Here is a 20,616-nt window from a genome sequence, read left to right on the forward strand (position 1 = left end):
AATTTATGAAGAACTTGCGTGTTTAGACTTGCATGAAGAGTTATTAATATTTCATTTGACTGTAAAATAATAAACAATCTGTCTTGAAAACGGTATTCTACGCCAGGAAATAGATATCAGTTCAGATTTTGATTTGAGTTTTGATTGATAGGAATCGGAAAGAATATTTAGCTACAAATTACAGCATTTTCGAGTCATTGCAGGTCTTCTAAAGAGCTTCCTTAGATTTCCTCTCTTAAAAAAATTTAAATGAAGCGTCCACCACATGAAACCTTAAATAAATCAAAGTCCAGCAGCAATAAAGGTCATTTATTTAATAAAACATGGACAATGACAGTTTAATATCTACTTTGAGAACACAACAAACTATGATAAAGTCTATCGCATATTATATATTAATCACCATATGACTAATATATAGCCTCTATCTTATGAAGAACCTAAACATGATGCGACACACTCGTCTCGTATAAAAACAGTCTCTTCACAGGCTGATAACAACAAGCTCACTTACAGGCAGTCAGGCAGTCCAAATCTCGTTGTAAAAGTGTAATGAAATAAAAATTCAAATTGTTAAGAGTATTAATAAATTTTTCTTTTCTCGCAGACGTTGAAATTGGTCATTTTAATCCTCGCATGACCCACATAAGGGAGAAAAAAGAATCATCATGCTTCAGTTTCTTTAAATTACAGGTAAGTGGTCACATTTCTTGAAATAGATTGCACATGTTTGGAGGAAAATGTGATTTGACGACTCAATATTAGATTTAAAAATGTTTTTTATGCAGTGCACAAAGCTCAAACTGTCAGGAATGAATGTTAGGATTAAAGCAAAAGTAGTCTAACAATGCAATTTCTTGAAAAAACACAGAAAAACGCTCCCATATGTGTTCTCTCATGTCTCTAAAATGGCAACGTGTCGAGGAATAACTTATCTATTATTGCAGGCGGCGGCACCAAATCCTCCAGCTTCAAATAAAAAATCCTCTGCAGGCCTTGGATGCACAGAGTGCGAAGTTCAGGCAGCTTTTCCAAAAGTCTGGACAAATGGTTGGACCAACAGTTTGAGCCTCTGTCGGCACACATCCCGCCGTCCTTCAAGCACTTGACGATGTTGCTCTGCAGCTCCTCCACTTTCTTGGGCTCCTTCAGTCCGTGCCGCTCTGCAGGTCCATAAGGGAGAGTTCAAAAACACATATTAGATGGTTTATGATGTAAAATAACCTTTAATGAGACATTGGAATCTTTAATTATCTACAAACTTGTGGAAAATATGCTGCTGGTTTGAGATATTTCTTTTATCCAAAGATATAACTTCTGACAGAAAAAACCCCACGCAAATAATTTCTATTTGGGATTAAATTATATCATTACAATCAGTTCTGATGTGTCTTACGACCCATAAACGCCACGTGGTTCAAGGAAAGAAAAGTTATTTTTTCTAGGTTAAAGCTGCACCTCTCCGCATAATTGGATTTCTAACATAAAAACACAAATATGTAAGTTTGGGCTACTTCTTTAACTTCTCTAACTTTTAATATTCCAGACAAAAAAAGACAATAACTGTGGGAAAAATCCAATTTCCAAAGCAAGAAGAAAAGCTCAGGCTAGAGCACTCGAATGCAACATTTAAATAAATCATGAGGTGTGAGCATCAAGCAGCGTCTCACCGGTGACCAGGGCGAGGGTGCATATGCAGGAGAAGGTGGAGACGTCCAAATTCATCCTCTGCAGATTGGCTGAGAACTCTACGATGCTGTCGATCCACTCCCCAAAACCCCGCAGGCACTGGAGCCGGTGCCACACCGACCCATCGCAGAAGATCAGCTTCCCTTCCTCTGGGTTGGACCTGAAACATTATGACAGCTTGTGCTAAAAGTAAAAAAAAACGGTACAAGTGGATATAAACTACCTAGTTACACTTTTACGTCATATTGCCTCTGCTTCCGTTATCAGACACCTTTATATTCCAAAACAGGGGTGCAGTTAGACATTTTAGCCTCCTCATTGCATTTATCCACCCTGCTAAAATTTTTATGAACCCTCTCCAGCTTTAAATCACACTTCCTGTCACATAAGAGTTATAAAAACTGATCTAGTCCTCTGTACTCTTTTGTTGTGTGTACTGACTCTTGCATTAACAAACACATTTGCATATTGTTGCAAAAATTCCATGTCAGAATGGAAGTCCCCCATGTGTCTGATGACCGCTCCATTGTTTACCTGTACGACAGTCGCAAAACAAAGAGCTCCAGGAAAGCAGAGTAGAACAGGAGGTCTTGGTCATGCTTGGGCAGGGAGGTAAAGCCCGGGATCTTCTGCGCCCAACCTCGAATCACCTCCATCGATCTGGTCAAGAGGTCATAAAACTGCCGCACATGTTGAGCATCATCTCCCAGCGGGCTTTCAGGACTCTCTTTGAACTACATGAGTCAAGTAGGGAAGATACCGTGAATACTGGATTTTACATAAACTTGTTTGAGGATAATGATACTTAAAGTCAATCAAGACTGTAAAGCAACAGCATCAGCATGAAATGAATGCTGAGTAATCCAATAAGTGGATTAATTCTTGAGTAATGATGCCAACAATGCTTACTTTGGCGTAATCAAGGCGAGAGGGCGAAGGGTTCGACTCCACGTGTGCCCTGATGAGGGCGCTGAGGGTGCTGACAGGCGAGGACGAGTCCGGAAGAGCTTTCGGTTTAGATGGCAGGCGACCCCTTCGACCTTTCAGACCGTCTGTCCTTACCACTGCAGAGCACGAAGAGAAACAGGACATGTGTGTAAATACAGAGCATATGATTTCTCCTTGATGTATGAGGATTATATCACATGATTTAAGAAAACCAGTTTGCAGCACAGACTGGATCTTACCTTCTTTGACCATTCCCACTGCAAGGCACTTCTGGAAGCGACAATATTGGCATCGGTTCCTCCTGCGTTTGTCCACAGGGCAGTTTTTGGCAGCCAAACACACGTATTTGGCATTTTTTTGCACTGTACGCTGGAGATAGAAAAAGATTTTGTCAGTGTACTAAGTTAGAAAAATATAATGACATGAGGCACTTCATGAGAAATTGGGTTGTAATTGATGCTTATTGGGTTGAGATGATACATAATAGTTACTTTGGATGACATGAGTTCAAGTTCAGTTTGGAATCTCATTCCCATCATCTCCTCTTTACTGTTTAATACTATAAATATAAAAAACACAAAGTTCTTCAAGGATTCTTTGGTTACAGTCTGACTTAAAAAGCCCTAAGGTAACATGTTGTAGTGGTGTCTCTGAAATGTTCTTATATCCTGAAATGCTATAAAACTTCAAAATGGGTTCCACTGTGTAACAAACCCAAATTACACCATAAGAATTATAAATCAGAGAACCTTTTCTGGACATTTTCATTGCTGCACTTTGGTAGCAGCTTACCAAGCATCTTGAAAGACAATTAAACCACATTATTGTTCTCTGTGGTACCAACATCATGATGTTGAAATGCTGTGAAAGTGTTCATATGGTTTCCATCTGCTAAACAGAACCTTTTTGGAAGATTTTTAAAGCGCGATAAGAGATCTGCAATGGTGCATATCAAAGAAAACAGCAAGAAGTATCACAAAGAACAGTGACATAAGCATAACGCCATTGAGAAACCCCCTTGAATGGTTCTTTGAAAACTGTTCAATATAAAGAACCTTTTTTGTTAGTTTCTACGGAGCCATTTTTAATGAGAGGAAAGTAAAAAGCCTCAAATGGTCCTTTGAAAATTAACAGCAGCACTCTTGCTCCTGTGGGCCATCTGAGGCAGTGTGAGGCATTCAGCAGGCGGACAGGGCAGTCTGGGTAAATACAGGGTCGTGGTCATTCATAATTTGGAGAATCGCCCCCGGGAATCTCCTTCAGAGAGAAGAAGGGGGAGGTTTTTATTCATGGCACGTTAGTGGTCATTTTCATACAGGACATTTGCCCCTAAAACGCGTGTGTCAAGAGATCAAAACGTGCATCTGAAGCACAAAGACCAATTTAGGAGGGCAGTCAGGCTTCCCAGTGGGATTTTTACATTATAGCCTATTATCCGAAATTAGAGTTTAATTATGCGGCAGTGTGGCCATGTAGTCTTTTCTGTATGTACAGAGAAAATGTGATATCCATGTTAACAAGTCTGGTATTTTATTCTTTAGTATGAGACACATTATTTTAAAGGATTATTTCATCTTTTTGACAGAAATGTTCACTTTTCAGCGCTGCCTTACACCTGTATTACCCCATTTCAACTTTTCAGTATAATAAAGGTTCCTACAAGCATTTCAACTGCCTGCAAATTTCTCCATATAGCATTTTTTTTCCATGAAGCTTTAAAATGAAGTTGCACTGAGAACAAACCTTGAAAAATCCCTTGCAGCCTTCGCAGGTGCGCACCCCGTAGTGCTGGCAGGCTGCGTTATCCCCGCACACCGCGCACAGCCCCTCCGCGCTCAGCGGTCCTCGACTGGGGCCCGAAGGACTCTGATAGTCCTTAAAGTGGTGGCTGTGGGCGAGCTGGAAAGGGTGAGGAAATCCTACACCAGGCTGCTTTCCGAGACCAGTGCAGCCCAAAACCCCGGGGCTGTCCAGCGGCTGGTGCGCACCGGCCGCGTCCAGGTTCATGGACACATGGAGAGATCCGTCAAATTTCATTTGGCAGGTGGACAAGCTCTGGCTGCCGTGTTGCGCGTGTTTGAGAGAAAACAGTGAGAATCTAGATAATGTGTTTTTCCTGTGCGCTGCCGCCAAATAGTCTTGACGGAAACTGTACAGAGAGCCGGAGTCTTCCCATATGTGTCCCGGTGGAGTTTGGAAGTTGGATGTATGTGGCGATGGAGACCGGTAATAATAAACTGAGCCCGGAGAGGAGAGCAGCTCGTCTGATTGGTGCGGATGATGCTGATTCGGCTGATACCGCGGACATCCGTGAACATCCTCCACCTTGACGCACGGAAGCTCCCCCTGAACCGGCATTTGGAAGAGACATGTGGGCTTAACGTCGTAGCCGGAGCTGTAGGTGTCCGTTAAAGGGCCAAAACTGGGACCCGACGAGGCTGCTGATATTTCATTGTTGGTAAGGTCCATGCTAAACTTGACAAACTCCGGGGTGAGGAAGTCGCAGCTGCGCTCTCCGACGGCGCTCTGTGAGGCCGGGCTGGCTCCTTGTGGAGAGGAGCCGCACTGGGTCTGGACGCACGGCATGGTCACTGCAAACATGAATATAATTCAGTCAGCCCAGAATGATATACGGGTTATTTGGCAAAATTGAATATTGCGCATGAAAGTGCAAGACTTCAGTCTATTACTCTAAGCTATTTTAAATGTTAGTCCCCCTTATGTTATACAATTTCAAAATAGGCAGATATGATTAGATAATATTATATTTTTAAAGGTTTTCTTCATAATTCTCCTGATTATTATTCATAAAAAGTTCACTGGAAACAAGTTGCGCAACCGTTACACAGAAATGGTCACTTGTTGAAAGAGAAATACAACTTCAAGACTTTTTAAATTAGACTTAAACGACTTGGACATTTTTTGCACTATGCAGAACAACATGTGGATGCATACAGACCAGAATTTAAGCTACTACCTTAAGGCAAGTTGTCTTGTTTTCCAAAGCGTTGTGTTGTCCTGTTATTTGCCTGCTATGAAACAAAAAATCATTAGAGTATCACTTGCAGGCATTACACTAACATGCAGCCATTGCTTTCTTCATGAATCAGTAGAGAAAAAGTCGAATATGCAATACCTTAGACCTCCATCCAGTGCAAGAGAACAGTAGTAAGTAATCCCATTTCTGCTGCAGTATTGCAGTGTATCTATTACAGCTTTGCTGTGACCAGAAATGTCCATTCGCTGTCTGGAGAGCAAAGGAAATGACTGTTCACTTCTCCCACTCTTGGCTTACAGACTGACTGCCAGTGACACCGACAATGTGCTTTTGTTTACGTGGTGCGCACCCGTGTGCCAAACCCTATTACGCACAAGCCACAGAGGGGTGGAGTGGTGTGAGTGTGTCTCTCTCTTTGTGTGTGTGTGTGTGTGTGTGTGTGTGTGTGTGTGTGTGTGTGTGTGTGTGTGTGTGTGTGTGTGTGTGTGTGTGTGTGTGGGTACAGAAAGTGGTGCATGTTATTTGGAAATAATGCTCGTGGCCCACTTTCTTGCAGTTCTCCTCATGTGTAAGCTATTTTATTGCGATTGGATAAACTATCAAACATGTGGCTGTAAGACGATGCATGTGTATGCTGGTATTGTTAGGAAATAACATTAAAAGTGGAATTATTTACTGATAATGGGCATCTTCAACAGCTTTTATTTAATCTTGTCTCCTATGACTTGAAATGTCAGTCTAATTATATGTTGTGGGTTTTATTTTCTCTCCAGGCCTCCTGCGCTGAAAGACGTAGAAAACGACAGCTGGTGGCATTTCTCCCTCTTGATTAATATCCTGCAGGAGACGGATGGAGGGGAGACTGGTGTTTATATTACAAGTACAGCTGCAAGGATTGGTCGATTAATCGATTAGTAGAGCGACAGAAAAATAATCAAAACTATTTTGATCATTGAATCATCATTTTTGTAGTTTTTTAAAAGCAAAAATGCCAAAGATGAGCTAGTTTCAAGTTCTCAAATGTCATTGTAAAATGCTTTTCTTTGTCGTATGTGTTGGTAAGCTAAATATTTTTGGGTTTTTGACATTTTAGGATGTCACATTGGGCTGTTGGAAACTATTGCGGATATTTTCCGTTATTTTCTGACATTTTATAGACAAAATGAATCGATTAATCGAGAAAATAATTAGTAGATAAATCGCCAATGAAATTAACTGTTAGTTGCAGCACACTCACAAGATGGCATCAAATGTCTGGTCAAATTTGTAATCTTCATGCTTTGATCCGCAGGTCCTTCCTCCCTACTGCTGTCAGACTTTACAATCAACACTGCTCCCAGTAGACTACACACACCAAAACTGACAAATTCACTCATGTGCAATATCAATGTGTGTAATGTATACTAAACCATGCACTGCCTGTTTACTTATTTAGTATATCTTGCTTTTTTTACTGATGCTCTTTTCTATTGCACTATACCCCTTGCTGCTGTAACACTACAAATTACCCCACTGTGGGATTAATAAAGTATTCTTATTATCTCTCTTATGTGATAATTCCTGATTTAAATGACACATTTAGCAAATTTAAGACAATTTTATTGAGGCAAACATTTGTCTTCTGCTTCTTTTCGTCAATTAGAAAGCTGATTTTGTAGGAAAAAAAACATGTTTATATTACTTATATACAGTAACTGTCCTGCAGGAAAAGGATGGAGATCTATGTATGGCTCTGTTTACGTCAACATCTTAGCACCGCCTCCACTCGAACGCGATTGGATGAGCGTAGCTAGGTGCTGCGTTCCGATTGGCTCTTTGCGCCGTCGCTCAACGCCGCTCAGTTTCCTGGTTGTAGCTGCTGTCAAACACAGGCTCCGGCTTGGATAACAACCGATGTCCTCAGTCGCCGCCCTGCATCGCCCCGAGCGAGCTTTATTCAACCGCAAAACAAGAAAGCCTGTAAGTGGGAATGTCTGTTGTATCACCCGGTGTTTTTATAACATTAAAATAAAATTTGTCGTATGAGTTGTTAACCCTGTGTGTGTCGGCAGAGAGACAAAAAGGCAGAGCAACATCTGCGAGTTTTTCTTTGCTAGTGATTGCACGACAGTGAAAAAACAATCTCTTCTCGTCAGCTGTCAAAGCTAAAGACATGTCAGAATAATGTGTGTATTGTGGTTATTTAAAACCGTAAAAAAATAGGGGGGAAACACTCCTGTAACGCTAGCCCTTCCTGTCAAGGTGTAGGTGTTTTTAAAGAGCTTATTCGTGACCGTTAAGACGAAGCTTGCTGTCGGTTTTCCTTGAAAGACCTGAAGAGCTGACATTTTAATCCACAGCAAGATGTCAGTTTGACGCTGACTTTCTCTTGTGTAGTAATACACAGCGGAGTATTACAGGTATTGCAGCTACCTGGCATCATATATCACTGCCTGTTAAACGCCACCCGGTTATGTGTCGATACAGACAGGACTGATGGATATAATCTAGAAAAACATAGCTAAAAAAAACAGAAAAAATGAGCCATGTGTTTCTTCAAAAAGCAGCCCACATTGTAGACAGGAAGCTCCCTCCTGTGCTGACTCATAATGAGTATGTAGGGCGGTCTGAGTCATTTCCCAAAAGTGTGAATTTGAGGAGATCAGCATGAGGACAGAAATGGTTAAATTTCCAGGTTGTGTCACTCATCTATTAGTGCTTCAATTTCACTTCCAGCGTGTGGTTCAGCTGGCTAAACTACACCCTCCTGTCACCAGGTTTCCTCAGGGCTAATTATTGTCACATTTGGCCTTTTTATTCTTCAGTAATGAGCAGTCTGTGTAAGGGTGTGAAAGCATGTGGTACACCACTCAGTAGGATTTGGTAATATTGAGCTTTGAAGGCCAATACACAAAGAAGTGTGCTAAATATGATACCTGGGCATCCCAAATATATTATTATTTCAGTACCATACTTTGTTTCATTCAATATAAGCAAAAAGTTCTCTAAATGTTAAATATTGTCTTCTCTTAAATAACATAGTCTAGAACTAGAGCTTTCTATCAAAAGTGAAAGTTGGCATCAAATGTCTGCTCAAATCTGTAATCTTGTCTATTTATGCTTTGATCCGATGTTTCCTGACACATTTAGCAGATTTAAGACTATTTTACTGAGGCAAACATTTGCTATTTGAGAACTTCTGCTTCTTTTCGTCAATGAAAAAAGCTGATTTTGCAGGAAAAACATGTGTATGTGACCTATGACCTTTAATTAAGGAATTGAGAAAAGTATATCAGTTCTAAAACTCAGGAAGACTGGCAACATTTTGATTGAAATTGGGAACTATCCAATGAAACAGCAAGTAAACAAGATTACAAATATGACCGGACACTTGGTGCTTGACATTGTTCGATATTCAGTACCACAGACACATTTCAGTTGGCACCAAAAACACTAAAAGTTTGAAATCCAGGGCTTCTAGAAAGCAGATTTTCATGTGTTAGTTTCAGACATTTCTTGCTGATAGTTTCTATTTCAGGTTTTTTATTGTTGTCAGTGTAGAACATGTAGACCGGCTCTTCAAGAAGCCCTCTGTCCCAATAATATTCAGTAAGGGCTATAATTATATTTCAGTCATATGGTCATACTGTACCTCACAGCTTTACCATCCAACATACGCAGCTGTGGTGTGACAGTTTACACCGTACAGTTTCAGTTCTCTGGAGACTCTGTCCTAACGTCTTTATTACAGGCAATAAAAGACTATTTCCTTAAAGCACAGTACACGTTCTTTTGGACAGGCTCCTGTAAACTTTTATGTTGTTATTTGAAAGTTGTATTAAATACTCCCATAAGAAACCATAAAAATCCCAGTTTCTTATTTGGTAAAAAGTTGTCAGTAAAAATACAACACTGACTTTTGGTGCTCATATTGGCCGAGACAATGGTACGTTACTTGTGATAGGTCATTTGTTTCACCAAACTGGTTATTGGCATTTGTGCCATCTGTAGCTGTGTTTTATTAAAATGCATTAGAATCTGCTGCGGCGTACGCCACTCCCTGGAAACCTTTATTCAAAGTAGGTTACAGTGGGAATGCAAATGCTTTTTTGGGCTGCCCCTGGTGGGAATTGAGGCCTTTGCCCTGCCAGGCAGAGCTGGTATCATGTTCTGCTCGTTAGGCCGGACCCTGATGGAATATGGAAGCACTATCCCAACAGTTTCTTATTAATGAACTGGACAATATAGTCATTTTAGTGCTTTATTTTTAATTTCTGCTTCATAGTGTCAAGTTATATAATCTAGCCAATCTGTAAAATGGGTTGTTTTTAAAGTTCTTTGGTCTGTTTTCAGTAATTTTCTTGATTTTTAGATGAGTCTTTTCCATTGAGCCATACTTGGAAACGTCTGCGACAAGTGAATCTGTGTTTTAAATAGAGCTGAAACAATTAGTCAATTGAGAAAAACATAATCAGCCAAATATTTTGATAATTGATTAATTGTTTAAGTAATTTTTCAAGCTAAACTACCAAACATTCCCTGGTTTAACCTTCTTAATTGTGGAGATATCCTACTTTTCTTTGTCTTATGTGATAGTAAACTGAATATTTGAGTGTTAATTGGACCAAACAACCATTTTGAAGATGTTAACTTTGAAGCTGTGAATTTTTGATGGACATTTCCACTATTTACTACCATTTTATAGAGCTAACAATCAATTGAGGCTGTAATCAGTGGATTAATCAAGAAAGAAAATAATCATTAGTTGTAGCCTTAGATTCAAGCAAGTAGAATTACACTATATAGTCAAAATGAAATGTTGTGGACACTTGAGAAGTTCACCCATAGGGGATTATCACAGCAGAAAAAGGGGCCATCCCCAGATCAAAAGTAAAGAAATGTATGTGGAGAGGGGGTGTCCACATACTTTCGACCATATACTGTGTCTCAACTCTCAATTGTTTAAAGTAAAATGTGATTTTAGAGCTGTTGTTTACTGAACAAGTCTCTACTAAATGACTTGTTGGTACATTTTTGGCAGTGCAGGTGCTTGTAAAAGCAACTGTGGTCATTATAGTTAAATTATGGGACTGGGCTGCATCTGTAGAGAGCATGTTTAATATGATATTACCATGAGGCTTTACTTATTTAGGAGAGTGTGTGTAATAAAAAAGTTTTCTTTATTTTACTACAAATCCAAAACACAATAACTACAGATTTGGTCTGAATTTAGACCAGACTTTTTTTAACATTTGTTTTACCATATAAAAATGATTATACCCTAGAAAGGCGTAATCTTTGAAACAAAAAACCAAATGTAAAATTTTCAGGAACTACAAAACATACTGCACTCAAGCTAGCTCAGGCTAGCCGGAGGGCAGTGACAGATACCTGTAGTTTTAAAAAATGCAATTATTAATGATGCTAAAACATCTTAATAATTGAGTTTGTATTGTCACTTAAATAAGGCAGTAGATAAATCAAACATAATGAGGAAAAAAGCAACACCTGTCCTGCTAAGCTAACTAGCCTAGCTTAGATCCAAACAGAGAGTGCAGTATCTGATTTTATGACTTTTTTCCGTTTTGTTGGGGAGGTTAAGATTTTAAAAAGCTGTCACACCTTCAAATTTCAAAACCTTTTTTCTAAATATCTGCATAAATAGTGACTTTATATTAGAATTTGCATGCATTGCACAGAACTGTTAATTATCAAATCACAGTGAAGGAAACATGTGTTAACGCCGGATAGTCGGACAAACATAATGATTTTGCAAAAGGTGGAACTGACAGTCATTTTTTATAATTGATTAATGTGTCAATTTTTTTTTTCCAACGCAAATCAATATGTCTGATCATGTTTTAAATGTCAAGAATAATGACAAACACCCATCAGGAGTTATCAGAGCTGAATATAGTGTCCTCCAAGTGATTACTGAGTCTAACCAACAGTTAAGTAAGCATTAGTGATACTGGAGCAAGCAAATACCTTTCAAATGACTAAAATAAGTAATATATTATCTGAATTATCAACCAAGTTTGAATAAGCACAGGAACAGTTTACTTTTGAGAAATTTATCAGGGTAAATTTGACATAAACACACACCAGCATACTCTTACAGCATTCCTCAGCTTCTTTCTACGTCTTCTCCACGTGAACTTTTTGTCTTGTTGTGTCTTCTTTTTTGGATCCTCCCTCCTCCCCTCTCTGAGGCTTGCATGCCTCCTTCACATGATCCCCTGTCATGTCAAAAGCCTCGTAAACCCCGGTGTCCCGGCTCTGTCTCCTGACTGCACTTTACTTTCTCCGCAGGGCCAATGGCGTTCAGGAAGGCTCTGAAACGGACGGCGATCATAGGCGGCGGGGCGGTTGCCACAGTTTTTGGCCTGTCGCAGCTAGTTGAGTACAGAAAGGCGAAGGTAAGCTGATGAGAGACGATGTCCCCTCTCTGTTTGAGCTGCTAAACCAAATATTTCCTTTGTTTCTTGTTGCATGATTACAGTTTGCAAGAACTCCAGTTTTGCATAATTGTAAGAGAGAGAATTGTTTGACTGAAGGCATATTTTCTTAGACTTCTAAATTTCAGTATTTTGTACCCTTAACCATAATGCCTTCTGCATTTGTATATTGCATATTTGAGAGTATATATTTGCCTAAAGAAAAGGTGTACTTAGCAGGGAGGGACTGCCTTTCAGGGCATGTCCTATCTAGATTTTGGAATGTGTTTGCTTTTGTCTCGATGCAGGCACCGGATCCTGACCTGCACGGCAGTTATTATATACAGTTATGAACATATTTTGCTGTACTGTCACGTTTGTGCATTGTTGTTAAAACTCTTACGGAACTGATCACCTCTAGGGTTTTCCCCCTTTCTGATCCTGTACAGTGTTCACTTGCTACAACTACTGTCATGACAAGATGACTATGTAATAAAATGTAATAGGTCAATCAAGGACAGCTTGTTCCATTAGCTCCATGAGGTGTAGCGGTTTTACTATTCAGCCTTTTAGAATTAACTAATAAAGTTAAATGTTGTCAGCAGAGGTTTTTGACCCTCCTCCTCCCCCGTTTTGACTTCCAGGAAGTCTAAGGGGAGAGGTAGCACCTCTTACGGTTGCCTTGGTAACACAGCTATACATCACCCAGCTCCTAGCCCAATTTATTTTAGTTTGAGTATAGAAAAAACTGTGTTGGGAAGTCCTAGCATGCTTAAGTTAAGAATCATGTTTTTCTCAGATTATTGTGCTTACTGTATTTAAAATTATTTTTTTAATCTATTTGATATAAATTTTGTGTTTATCTAAAGGTTAAACTGACACATAAACCCCCAAACTCTCAACTCTGTAGACTACAGACTCCAAATAATGTCTAGTCACTGGTCAGTCCAGACGGACGACAACAAACACTTGAGGAATTCAGGTGCTTAGAGAACAAAAGGCAGGAGCACTGCTGGCGTTACCGTCTCACCTCCAAACTCGAATCATCTCCATGAACACTTAAGTAACCATGTGACCTGGCTTCATTTAAGATGGACAGGCAGCTGTGTTTCCCCTGACCTCTGACCTGACAAAGACCTATTTTTGGCATGCCACAAAACTACATACCAGACTTTATTTGACTGTACAACCTAATGTGAACTTTGTTTTGTGTCCTGGTGCGATAATGTCTTCTCTTGCCCATCGTCGTCCTCGCAACCAAGCATGGATTGGTAAGCAAGAAGTCAACCCTGATGAAATATAATTATTTTCACAATAGTTTGTAATCATGCATGCCTCTAATCCCAGTAATTGCAAACGCTGATGAGATGAATGTCCGTCTTCTCTCCTTTAGCAAGGGCTTATGGCTTGGAGAAGTTTTCAAGGCAGCGGCCGATTGGCTATTAGCATGGGCTTTGCTGTGCCATTCACTGACTTAACTTGATTACAGGGGGCACGCTGGCACTTAATTCTGTGGCGGTGTTTGTCTGTATGCATCATCAAAAATAGACAATGATTATATCACTGCCTTGTTTGCGGTTGCAGACCTAAATTACAAGCACTTGCTACTATTTGCAAGTCAAATGCCGGGGTGGCTTCAAAGCAGCTTGATGCAATCATTTAGCCCGAACTGCTAAATAGAAAAATGAATAAATATTTCATTAGAGGTGAAATCCCACATCCTCATATCAGAGAGGAGCTGTGTTTTTTACTGTAGTTGTGATTATTTCTTTAATTCTTTTGCTAATCAAACGGTGATGTTCAAAAGACTGGGATGTGGTTTATTTTGTGGGTTTTGCAAAGATAAGCAGCATGTTGAAGCAGGTGGTAACCCCCAGCCCTTTATTAACCTTATTATTACATCAAGAATATATTCTGGGTTATTCAGCAACACTTCACTTGGAAACTAAAGGCGATATGACATCATAAGCACATTATAACCTGACTTTCTGCTGAGAATAGCTGCAGCAAACCAATCTTGGATTTGAGATTGAAAGCTCATTCTTGGATTGATTGAAATACATTCCAACTGTGCTGTATTTGGTTGCCATGTCACTTCTAATGGTTAATTAAGTACAGTTACTTAATTTGCCTATTTTTCATTCTTATTTCAATCAGTTAATACAAATATATTTATATGGCACAATTTATGTAGATTTAAAAACATAAAATAGAATAAAAACAATACAGAATTTATGAATAAGAATAAAAACAACCTAAAAACTTGATTATTAAGTTATTAAATTAAATACATAATTAAAAAGCAGTTTAAACACTAAATTAAAAGCTAAGTTTTTAGCTGTTTTTTTAAAGGGCACTACTGTTTGATGTCTGCTGGAAGGCTGTTCCACAGTTTAGGGGCATAGATGGAAAAAGCTACATCTCCAGTATTTTGGTACTGGTAAGTATGGTGTTGAGAGAGTAGCTGGATATAAAGGCTCACACAGGAATATATAGATTTAAAAGTTTGGTTAAATACAGTAGGCTGGGCCTAAGTCGTTTAAAGCTTTGTAAACCAATAAAAAAGACTTTAAAATTCATTCTAAAAGCTACAGGGAGGAAATGTTATGAAGTCAGAACTGGCGTGATGTGGTTTCTTCTTTTTCCTCTCTTCTTCTCATTCATACATGTTTCTTTCGGGAAAATTCAGAAAATGTAAAATTGGACTCATGTAAATGTAATATTTTAGGTTATAAATAAACTTTACATTTTATTAGATGGTCTATTTTACTGTAATTTTCAGAGCTGGACCAGTAAACCGTCTTAGCCTGTATATTAGCTCATATTAGCTTATAGCACATATTTTAATGCTATATAATAATGTCAGTGTTGTTCAGTTGCAGTTCAGAGTTGCTCCAAGATATGTGAGATAATTTAAAAGTGTCTCCATTACATAGTTTGTCCACCAGAAAAACACTCAGGTCGATTTTTCAACAGTAAAATGTTCCTATTCAGTGCATATCTTTGTCACAATTCTTAAAATAAACCAACAAGGACATCCTAGTGGTTTAGTGGTTACGATGCATCCCATGTAACCACATCACCCCTGGCTTCAGCCACGTACTTCTGTTTTATGGTGAACTCTGCTCGCTTTCCCATGCTTCCTCCCCCCAAAAAAACCCCCAAATGTAAGAGATTATTATCAAAAATGTTTCTCTCTGTCATGTGTTGTGGAATCGATCTTGAAAATCCAGGATTGGTCGGGCTATTTTCGTTTTCTTTCATAATATCATGCGTCACAATTTCTTATGAAATCAAAACCACAATGAAAAACAGCCACTCAGACCTAACGCCCAACCTTTCATACATTATATTCTATCCATTACAACAAAATAAAGCCTCTTATAAGCACGCATACAACTGAGTGTCTTATCTCATTACACACTCATCCCATAATGTATTGAAATGATTGCATGCATTATATCACATGTAATCTTTTGAATTGCTAAACACATTACACTGGCAGTGTGTTTGCATTGTGCTTATAATGTTTCAAAATGCCTCCAAGAAAAGTGTTGCTATAATTTTGAATGTTTGTATTGCTTAACATAGTATTTACTAATGATTTAACATATAAATTAACATAGAAATTTGTTGTTTTGCACAAATAAAGTGTCAAATCAATTCAGGGACTGAATGTGAAGCTATTTGAAGTTACAAAAAGGCAGCGTGCTCATTGTGTTGGTGTATATGTGTGTGTCTGTGTCATGTCCAGGCACGGTTATCCCATGTAGCAGCAGAAGCAGAGCTGAAGGTTCCCTTCGCGGACGAGTTTCCTTCTCGGCAGGCCCAGCTCGCCGCGCTGAAAAACACTGAGGAGTTTGATGTTCTGGTTGTCGGAGGAGGAGCCACGGGTGCAGGATGTGCCTTAGATGCTGTCACACGCAGTAAGCTCGCTGTCAACAGGTCCTATCTGCTTTCGAGTACAACACTCTCTTGGGATGTAGCAGCTTTCAGGCTCTATAATGTCCTTATTGAGTCATGATTGAGCATGAGACCCTTACAGTATGATTTACCTTTCAGTAGTTATCGAAATGTCAAACGCAAGGCTGTAATTTCCACTTGGAATGGTCAGACGTGTTCAGTTTTGTTCCTCCCTCTTCACGGCTGAAGTTTGAGTGACTTGCTAAAGTAATCCAGATAGCTCTAAATTGATAAAAATGCAGATATGACACAGCTAGGTCACCTTCACGGTTTGCCCTGGGTTTGCCCTGGTTTGCCCTAATCATCTGATAGCTTGTTGGGGCTGGACACACAGCCTGATAGTAAGCTCAATTCATATTTAGATTTACAGGTGACAATGTGTAATATTAGAATTTATATTGAGCATTGATCAAAACAAAGGCAACAAAAGACAAGAACTGTTTATTAGTGTCTGAAACCATATTTTAGTCATGAAGTCATTCCATGCTGTTTATTTTATTTTATATTTGGGATATTGTGGTTAAAAGTATACAGTAAATAGAGCCTGATTGTATCTCAGCTCTCTCTTCTATCAATAAAACTAAGTATAATTATCAGGGTTAGTGCAGCAGGAAAACAGAAACAGTTGCTGCATTTCTGTTTTCTTTGTAAGACTTGTGGAAGACACGACGACCATTTGTCCCCTCTGACTTCTGAAACCAAACATACGCTCCTGGTTGAACAAACTCTAAATAATTTGAGCCTTTCTAACTTTTATATTTCTCAAACATAACAACAGCGTACTGTATATGAGTATTGAAGTATCCTCTGCTGTCTGTCCCAGACCTCAAGACTGCTCTGGTCGAGAGAAGCGATTTCTCTTCAGGAACGAGCAGCCGCAGTACCAAACTCATCCACGGTGGAGTGCGCTACCTCCAGAAGGCCATCATGCAGTTAGACTACGAACAGGTTCCTCTCCATCTTGTTATTTTTCATCTCTGTCTCCCTGTTTTGTCGCACTTCCCTGTCATGATCTTTTTATTCCTCTTTCTTTTAAACAGTACATGATGGTGAAAGAGGCCCTGCACGAGCGAGCTAACCTCCTGGAGATTGCACCTCACCTGTCAGCGCCGCTACCCATCATGCTTCCTGTTTACAAGTAAATGAATTCAGTTGAATAAAATTAAATAAATGTAGATGAATATAGTTTCTCTCTCTTGCTGGAATAATGTACAGAAGGAGCTGAAATCGTCAGAGCTGATTACTGTCTGACAATCAATTTTAAAGCCAATACTCTGAAATTATTGTAGAATATTGTACCTGTTTATGCATCATAACTATTGCATATTAACTGACTGGTTGTGAGCAGGTCTTAGTGAATAAGGAGCCCTCTGGGCTTCCTCTAATATCTCACAGATGTAGGAGATATTTTTAGCCTTTGGATGTTATGTGAATACAGCCTCACTATCAGTGGACATGTGGTCTCTTCAATCTAGCCCTAATCACTGTGTTAATTCCCAAGATGGTGGCAGTTGCCTTATTACTGGGCAGGGATCAAGATGTACGACTTGGTGGCTGGGATCCAGTGCCTGAAGAGCAGCTACGTCCTCAGTAAGACGAAGGCCTTGGAGCTTTTCCCCATGCTGAAGAAGGACAAGTTGGTGGGAGCCATTGTCTACTATGACGGTGAGCGACTGCTTTGCTTTGAATCGGAGACACCGCCATGTGTGGACAGTCATCTAAAAAGCAGGCTTTGTTTGTTGATTCATTACTCTGTCATAATCTCTTTATTTTCTGTCAACATGTACAAAGCAGCCGAATCAGTGTTTTTGCCCTTTTACACTGTTTTCCCTTCTTGTTCCTTTCCAATACAATAAATTGAATCAGTTAGTGATGAAACATAACCATAAGAGAGTGATATAGCAGCAAAATTTAAAGCATGCTTCTGTTATTGAAATGTGAACTAAAAGCTGACAGTTTACAGGCCAGACACCCTGCGAAAAAGCTTGTTTTTTGTTTTCAAAATGCCTCAAGTCTACTGGAAAATAAATTTATGCTTTCTTAAAAAGCACACATTTTGAAAATATAAGGTAGTTTTGATTTATGATGTCTATTTTCATGTGATATAACATGCATTTAGAATTCAGTGCATTAAAGAGCACCTAGTATGGGAACAGTGCAAAAGTAAAATACAGAATTTTAATTGGTTTCATATTTAAAAATCCTGGTTCTGAATAAATGGTAATGCTATAAAACTTGGAGGCAGCAGTTCTCATAAATGAAAAATCTCTAGGTAGTGTAGAAGATTACACGCTGTTAAAATAGGCCTCAGATGCAAATCTTGCCCATGGCCTTCACATCTCCACTGGTCCCTAACAAAATGTGTTGACAGGCTGGTAGGATGCCCTCGTCCCTGTGGCATTAAAGGTTGCGTGTTCCCCGGATGGGTGCGGAGGGGAACCAACCATATGCTGAGTGTCCAGCTGAGTGTGAGGAGCTTCAGGCCGCAGGCTGCTTTTCCTTTCCGCCACTGAAAATAACAACTTTGTATCCGCGGGTGATGTGTCTGTTACTGTAGGCTTCACTGGGTATCAGCTCGTCACGTCCAATGACAACAGGCGGATGTGATTTAGAAATGACGCGGCTCAGAGAGGCTTTTAATGGTCTCTTTTTTTTATGGTATTCAGCAGCAAAATCTGCATATTGTTAGTGTGTGATGCATCTTTTTAAAGGATATAACTTTAACAATTTGGTTCCAAAATTAATTATCTACTAATTAATAATATAACTCTTATATTTACTACATATATCTTATATAACTCTTGTTTTGACTGTAATTTGTTTGTTTTTTAATATAAATTCACAGCTGTACAGCACGTTTTATAAGCAATTAGCTATCTTGAGAGATTAATTTGCATTTTGGCAGATGCTGTAACTTATATTCTATAGACATTGCGTACTGACTACGAAATAGCATTTTTTAAAACCATAACAAAAAGCATTTTCACCCTCCAAACATAAAGCTAAATGTAAGTGTCCAATTTTAACTGGATTTACTGCAGACTGGAAAAAGGGAAGAGCATTTTCTTGGTGCAAAGCAGCATATGTTTGATTTCCACCTCTCCCCCCCCCCCCCCCGCCCGCCATCATCTGCTCTGAGGGGGCACAGGGCTGGGATGGTGGAGGGGTGGGGCGTCTTTTCTCCAATTATGCCGTCTGGAACAATCACACCCGTGACATTTCGAGATCTGACCTTCTCTCCCGGCGGTGTGGAGCGCAGAGGAGCATCGGCGGCGGGTCGGACCGGCTGAGAAACAGCTATTTCTCCCGTTGTCTTGGTTACTGCTGCTCCTGCCGCCACCAACAACAACAGCAGCAGCTCTTTTATTCTCTATAGGAGCAGGACAGCAAATGTGTAGTCCAGATCCTCTCTTTTTGAATTAGCTGGATGGTATATCGGCTTATATCACAATTGCAGGTACAACAGACATGTAAATGCTACCAGAAACACTGATTATGCTCAGAAGCAGTAAACCCACAAACCAAAACAGAGCATCTGAGTAAGGGACGTTAGGATTGGTAAATGTTTGTATGTGAGAATATTAGAGGGATAAGAAATGAGTAAAGGAATAGCACAACCGTTGTTGAGAGGAAAATAAGTCATCCTTCCTTCTTATTTAAAATCCCTCCGTCAACCATCTCCATCTCTTCTGTCATTAAACACATATTTATTCACATTTGAGACGGTAATCTGGAACATTTATATATAACTGAACGTCTGTTTGCACACTACAAACCTGTAAAACTAGTTTTAGAAACAGCCTAAAACAGCAAAATGCAGACTAAGTTGATTCAGAGTCATATAATACAATTATAATTGTGATATAACTTCAGAAAACAAAATCCAAAGCTCTTTTGATATGAAATGTACTCAGACTTCTTGATATTCATTTATATTTTACATTGACATTGTCAGCCTGCAGTTAATCATTAGCTTTTTCCGTGTTAAAGTGATGTTAGGAAATCTTTATTACTTCATAGATTGATCCATGTAGCACCTTTTTCTGTGATAAAAGGACACAATAGTGTTGATAGTTGGGTTGAATGTTTTCCTATCCTAATGTTTCTTTGTAATACAGTAATAATGATTTTGGAGGAACCGTTCTAAAGCAAGTTTTGCCCCCTCCTCCTCTTATTTCACTTCCATCCTTTCAGAAAGTCTCACACTTCTCTTTCTCCCCTGCAGGGCAGCACAATGACGCTCGTATGAACCTGGCCATCGCCCTCACAGCTGCCCGCTACGGCGCCGCCATCTCCAACTACACCGAGGTGGTTCACTTGCTGAAGACGAAAGACCCGCAGACTGGCAAGGAGAGGGTGTGCGGTGCCCACTGCAGGGACGTCATCACAGGTGAATCATGCAGGTTGTTTTTATATGAGTGAATCCCTGAGCCAACACTTAGAGAGTCCCTCCCGTACATAAAAGTTTAGACCTTTGATCACCTTTGCAATCAAGTTTTATATTAAGTTTATGAGCAGAATTCATTTTAAGTCACTCTGGAGGGATCAGCTAAGTGCTGTTACATTATGAGCCAATTAGAAGGTTGACCAACTGTCATTTTA

At 39.5% G+C, this 20,616-nt stretch overlaps 2 protein-coding genes across 3 annotated transcripts in view; one reads left to right on the forward strand and one right to left on the reverse strand.

Annotated features, from left to right (window-relative positions):
- Nucleotides 1-381: 381 nt before the first annotated feature.
- Nucleotides 382-5,962, reverse strand: LOC121892082 (nuclear receptor subfamily 4 group A member 2-like). Its single transcript, XM_042404888.1, has 8 exons — nucleotides 5,774-5,962; nucleotides 5,615-5,669; nucleotides 4,381-5,228; nucleotides 2,877-3,006; nucleotides 2,599-2,753; nucleotides 2,224-2,423; nucleotides 1,671-1,849; nucleotides 382-1,163 (listed from the first exon to the last, which is right to left on the reverse strand). Exons 3-8 carry the CDS (start codon nucleotides 5,221-5,223, stop codon nucleotides 904-906), a joined length of 1,767 nt encoding a protein of 588 aa, XP_042260822.1. The 5' UTR covers nucleotides 5,224-5,228; nucleotides 5,615-5,669; nucleotides 5,774-5,962; the 3' UTR covers nucleotides 382-903.
- Nucleotides 5,963-7,496: 1,534 nt separating this feature from the next.
- Nucleotides 7,497-20,616, forward strand: part of gpd2 (glycerol-3-phosphate dehydrogenase 2 (mitochondrial)) — a 28,557-nt gene continuing 15,437 nt past the window's right edge. Inside the window, exons 1-8 of one of the 2 annotated variants that reach the window (XM_042404886.1) lie at nucleotides 7,497-7,594; nucleotides 11,927-12,033; nucleotides 13,314-13,322; nucleotides 15,806-15,977; nucleotides 16,838-16,962; nucleotides 17,055-17,152; nucleotides 17,516-17,679; nucleotides 20,240-20,404. In XM_042404886.1, the coding sequence (XP_042260820.1) occupies nucleotides 11,932-12,033; nucleotides 13,314-13,322; nucleotides 15,806-15,977; nucleotides 16,838-16,962; nucleotides 17,055-17,152; nucleotides 17,516-17,679; nucleotides 20,240-20,404 (835 nt within the window). In that variant the 5' untranslated portion in view covers nucleotides 7,497-7,594; nucleotides 11,927-11,931. The remainder of the gene's footprint in view (nucleotides 7,595-11,926; nucleotides 12,034-13,313; nucleotides 13,323-15,805; nucleotides 15,978-16,837; nucleotides 16,963-17,054; nucleotides 17,153-17,515; nucleotides 17,680-20,239; nucleotides 20,405-20,616) is intronic. The other variant, XM_042404887.1, reaches the window with a different exon arrangement.

This window comes from Thunnus maccoyii, chromosome 24, assembly GCF_910596095.1.
Source record: "Thunnus maccoyii chromosome 24, fThuMac1.1, whole genome shotgun sequence".
Lineage (NCBI taxonomy): Eukaryota > Metazoa > Chordata > Actinopteri > Scombriformes > Scombridae > Thunnus > Thunnus maccoyii.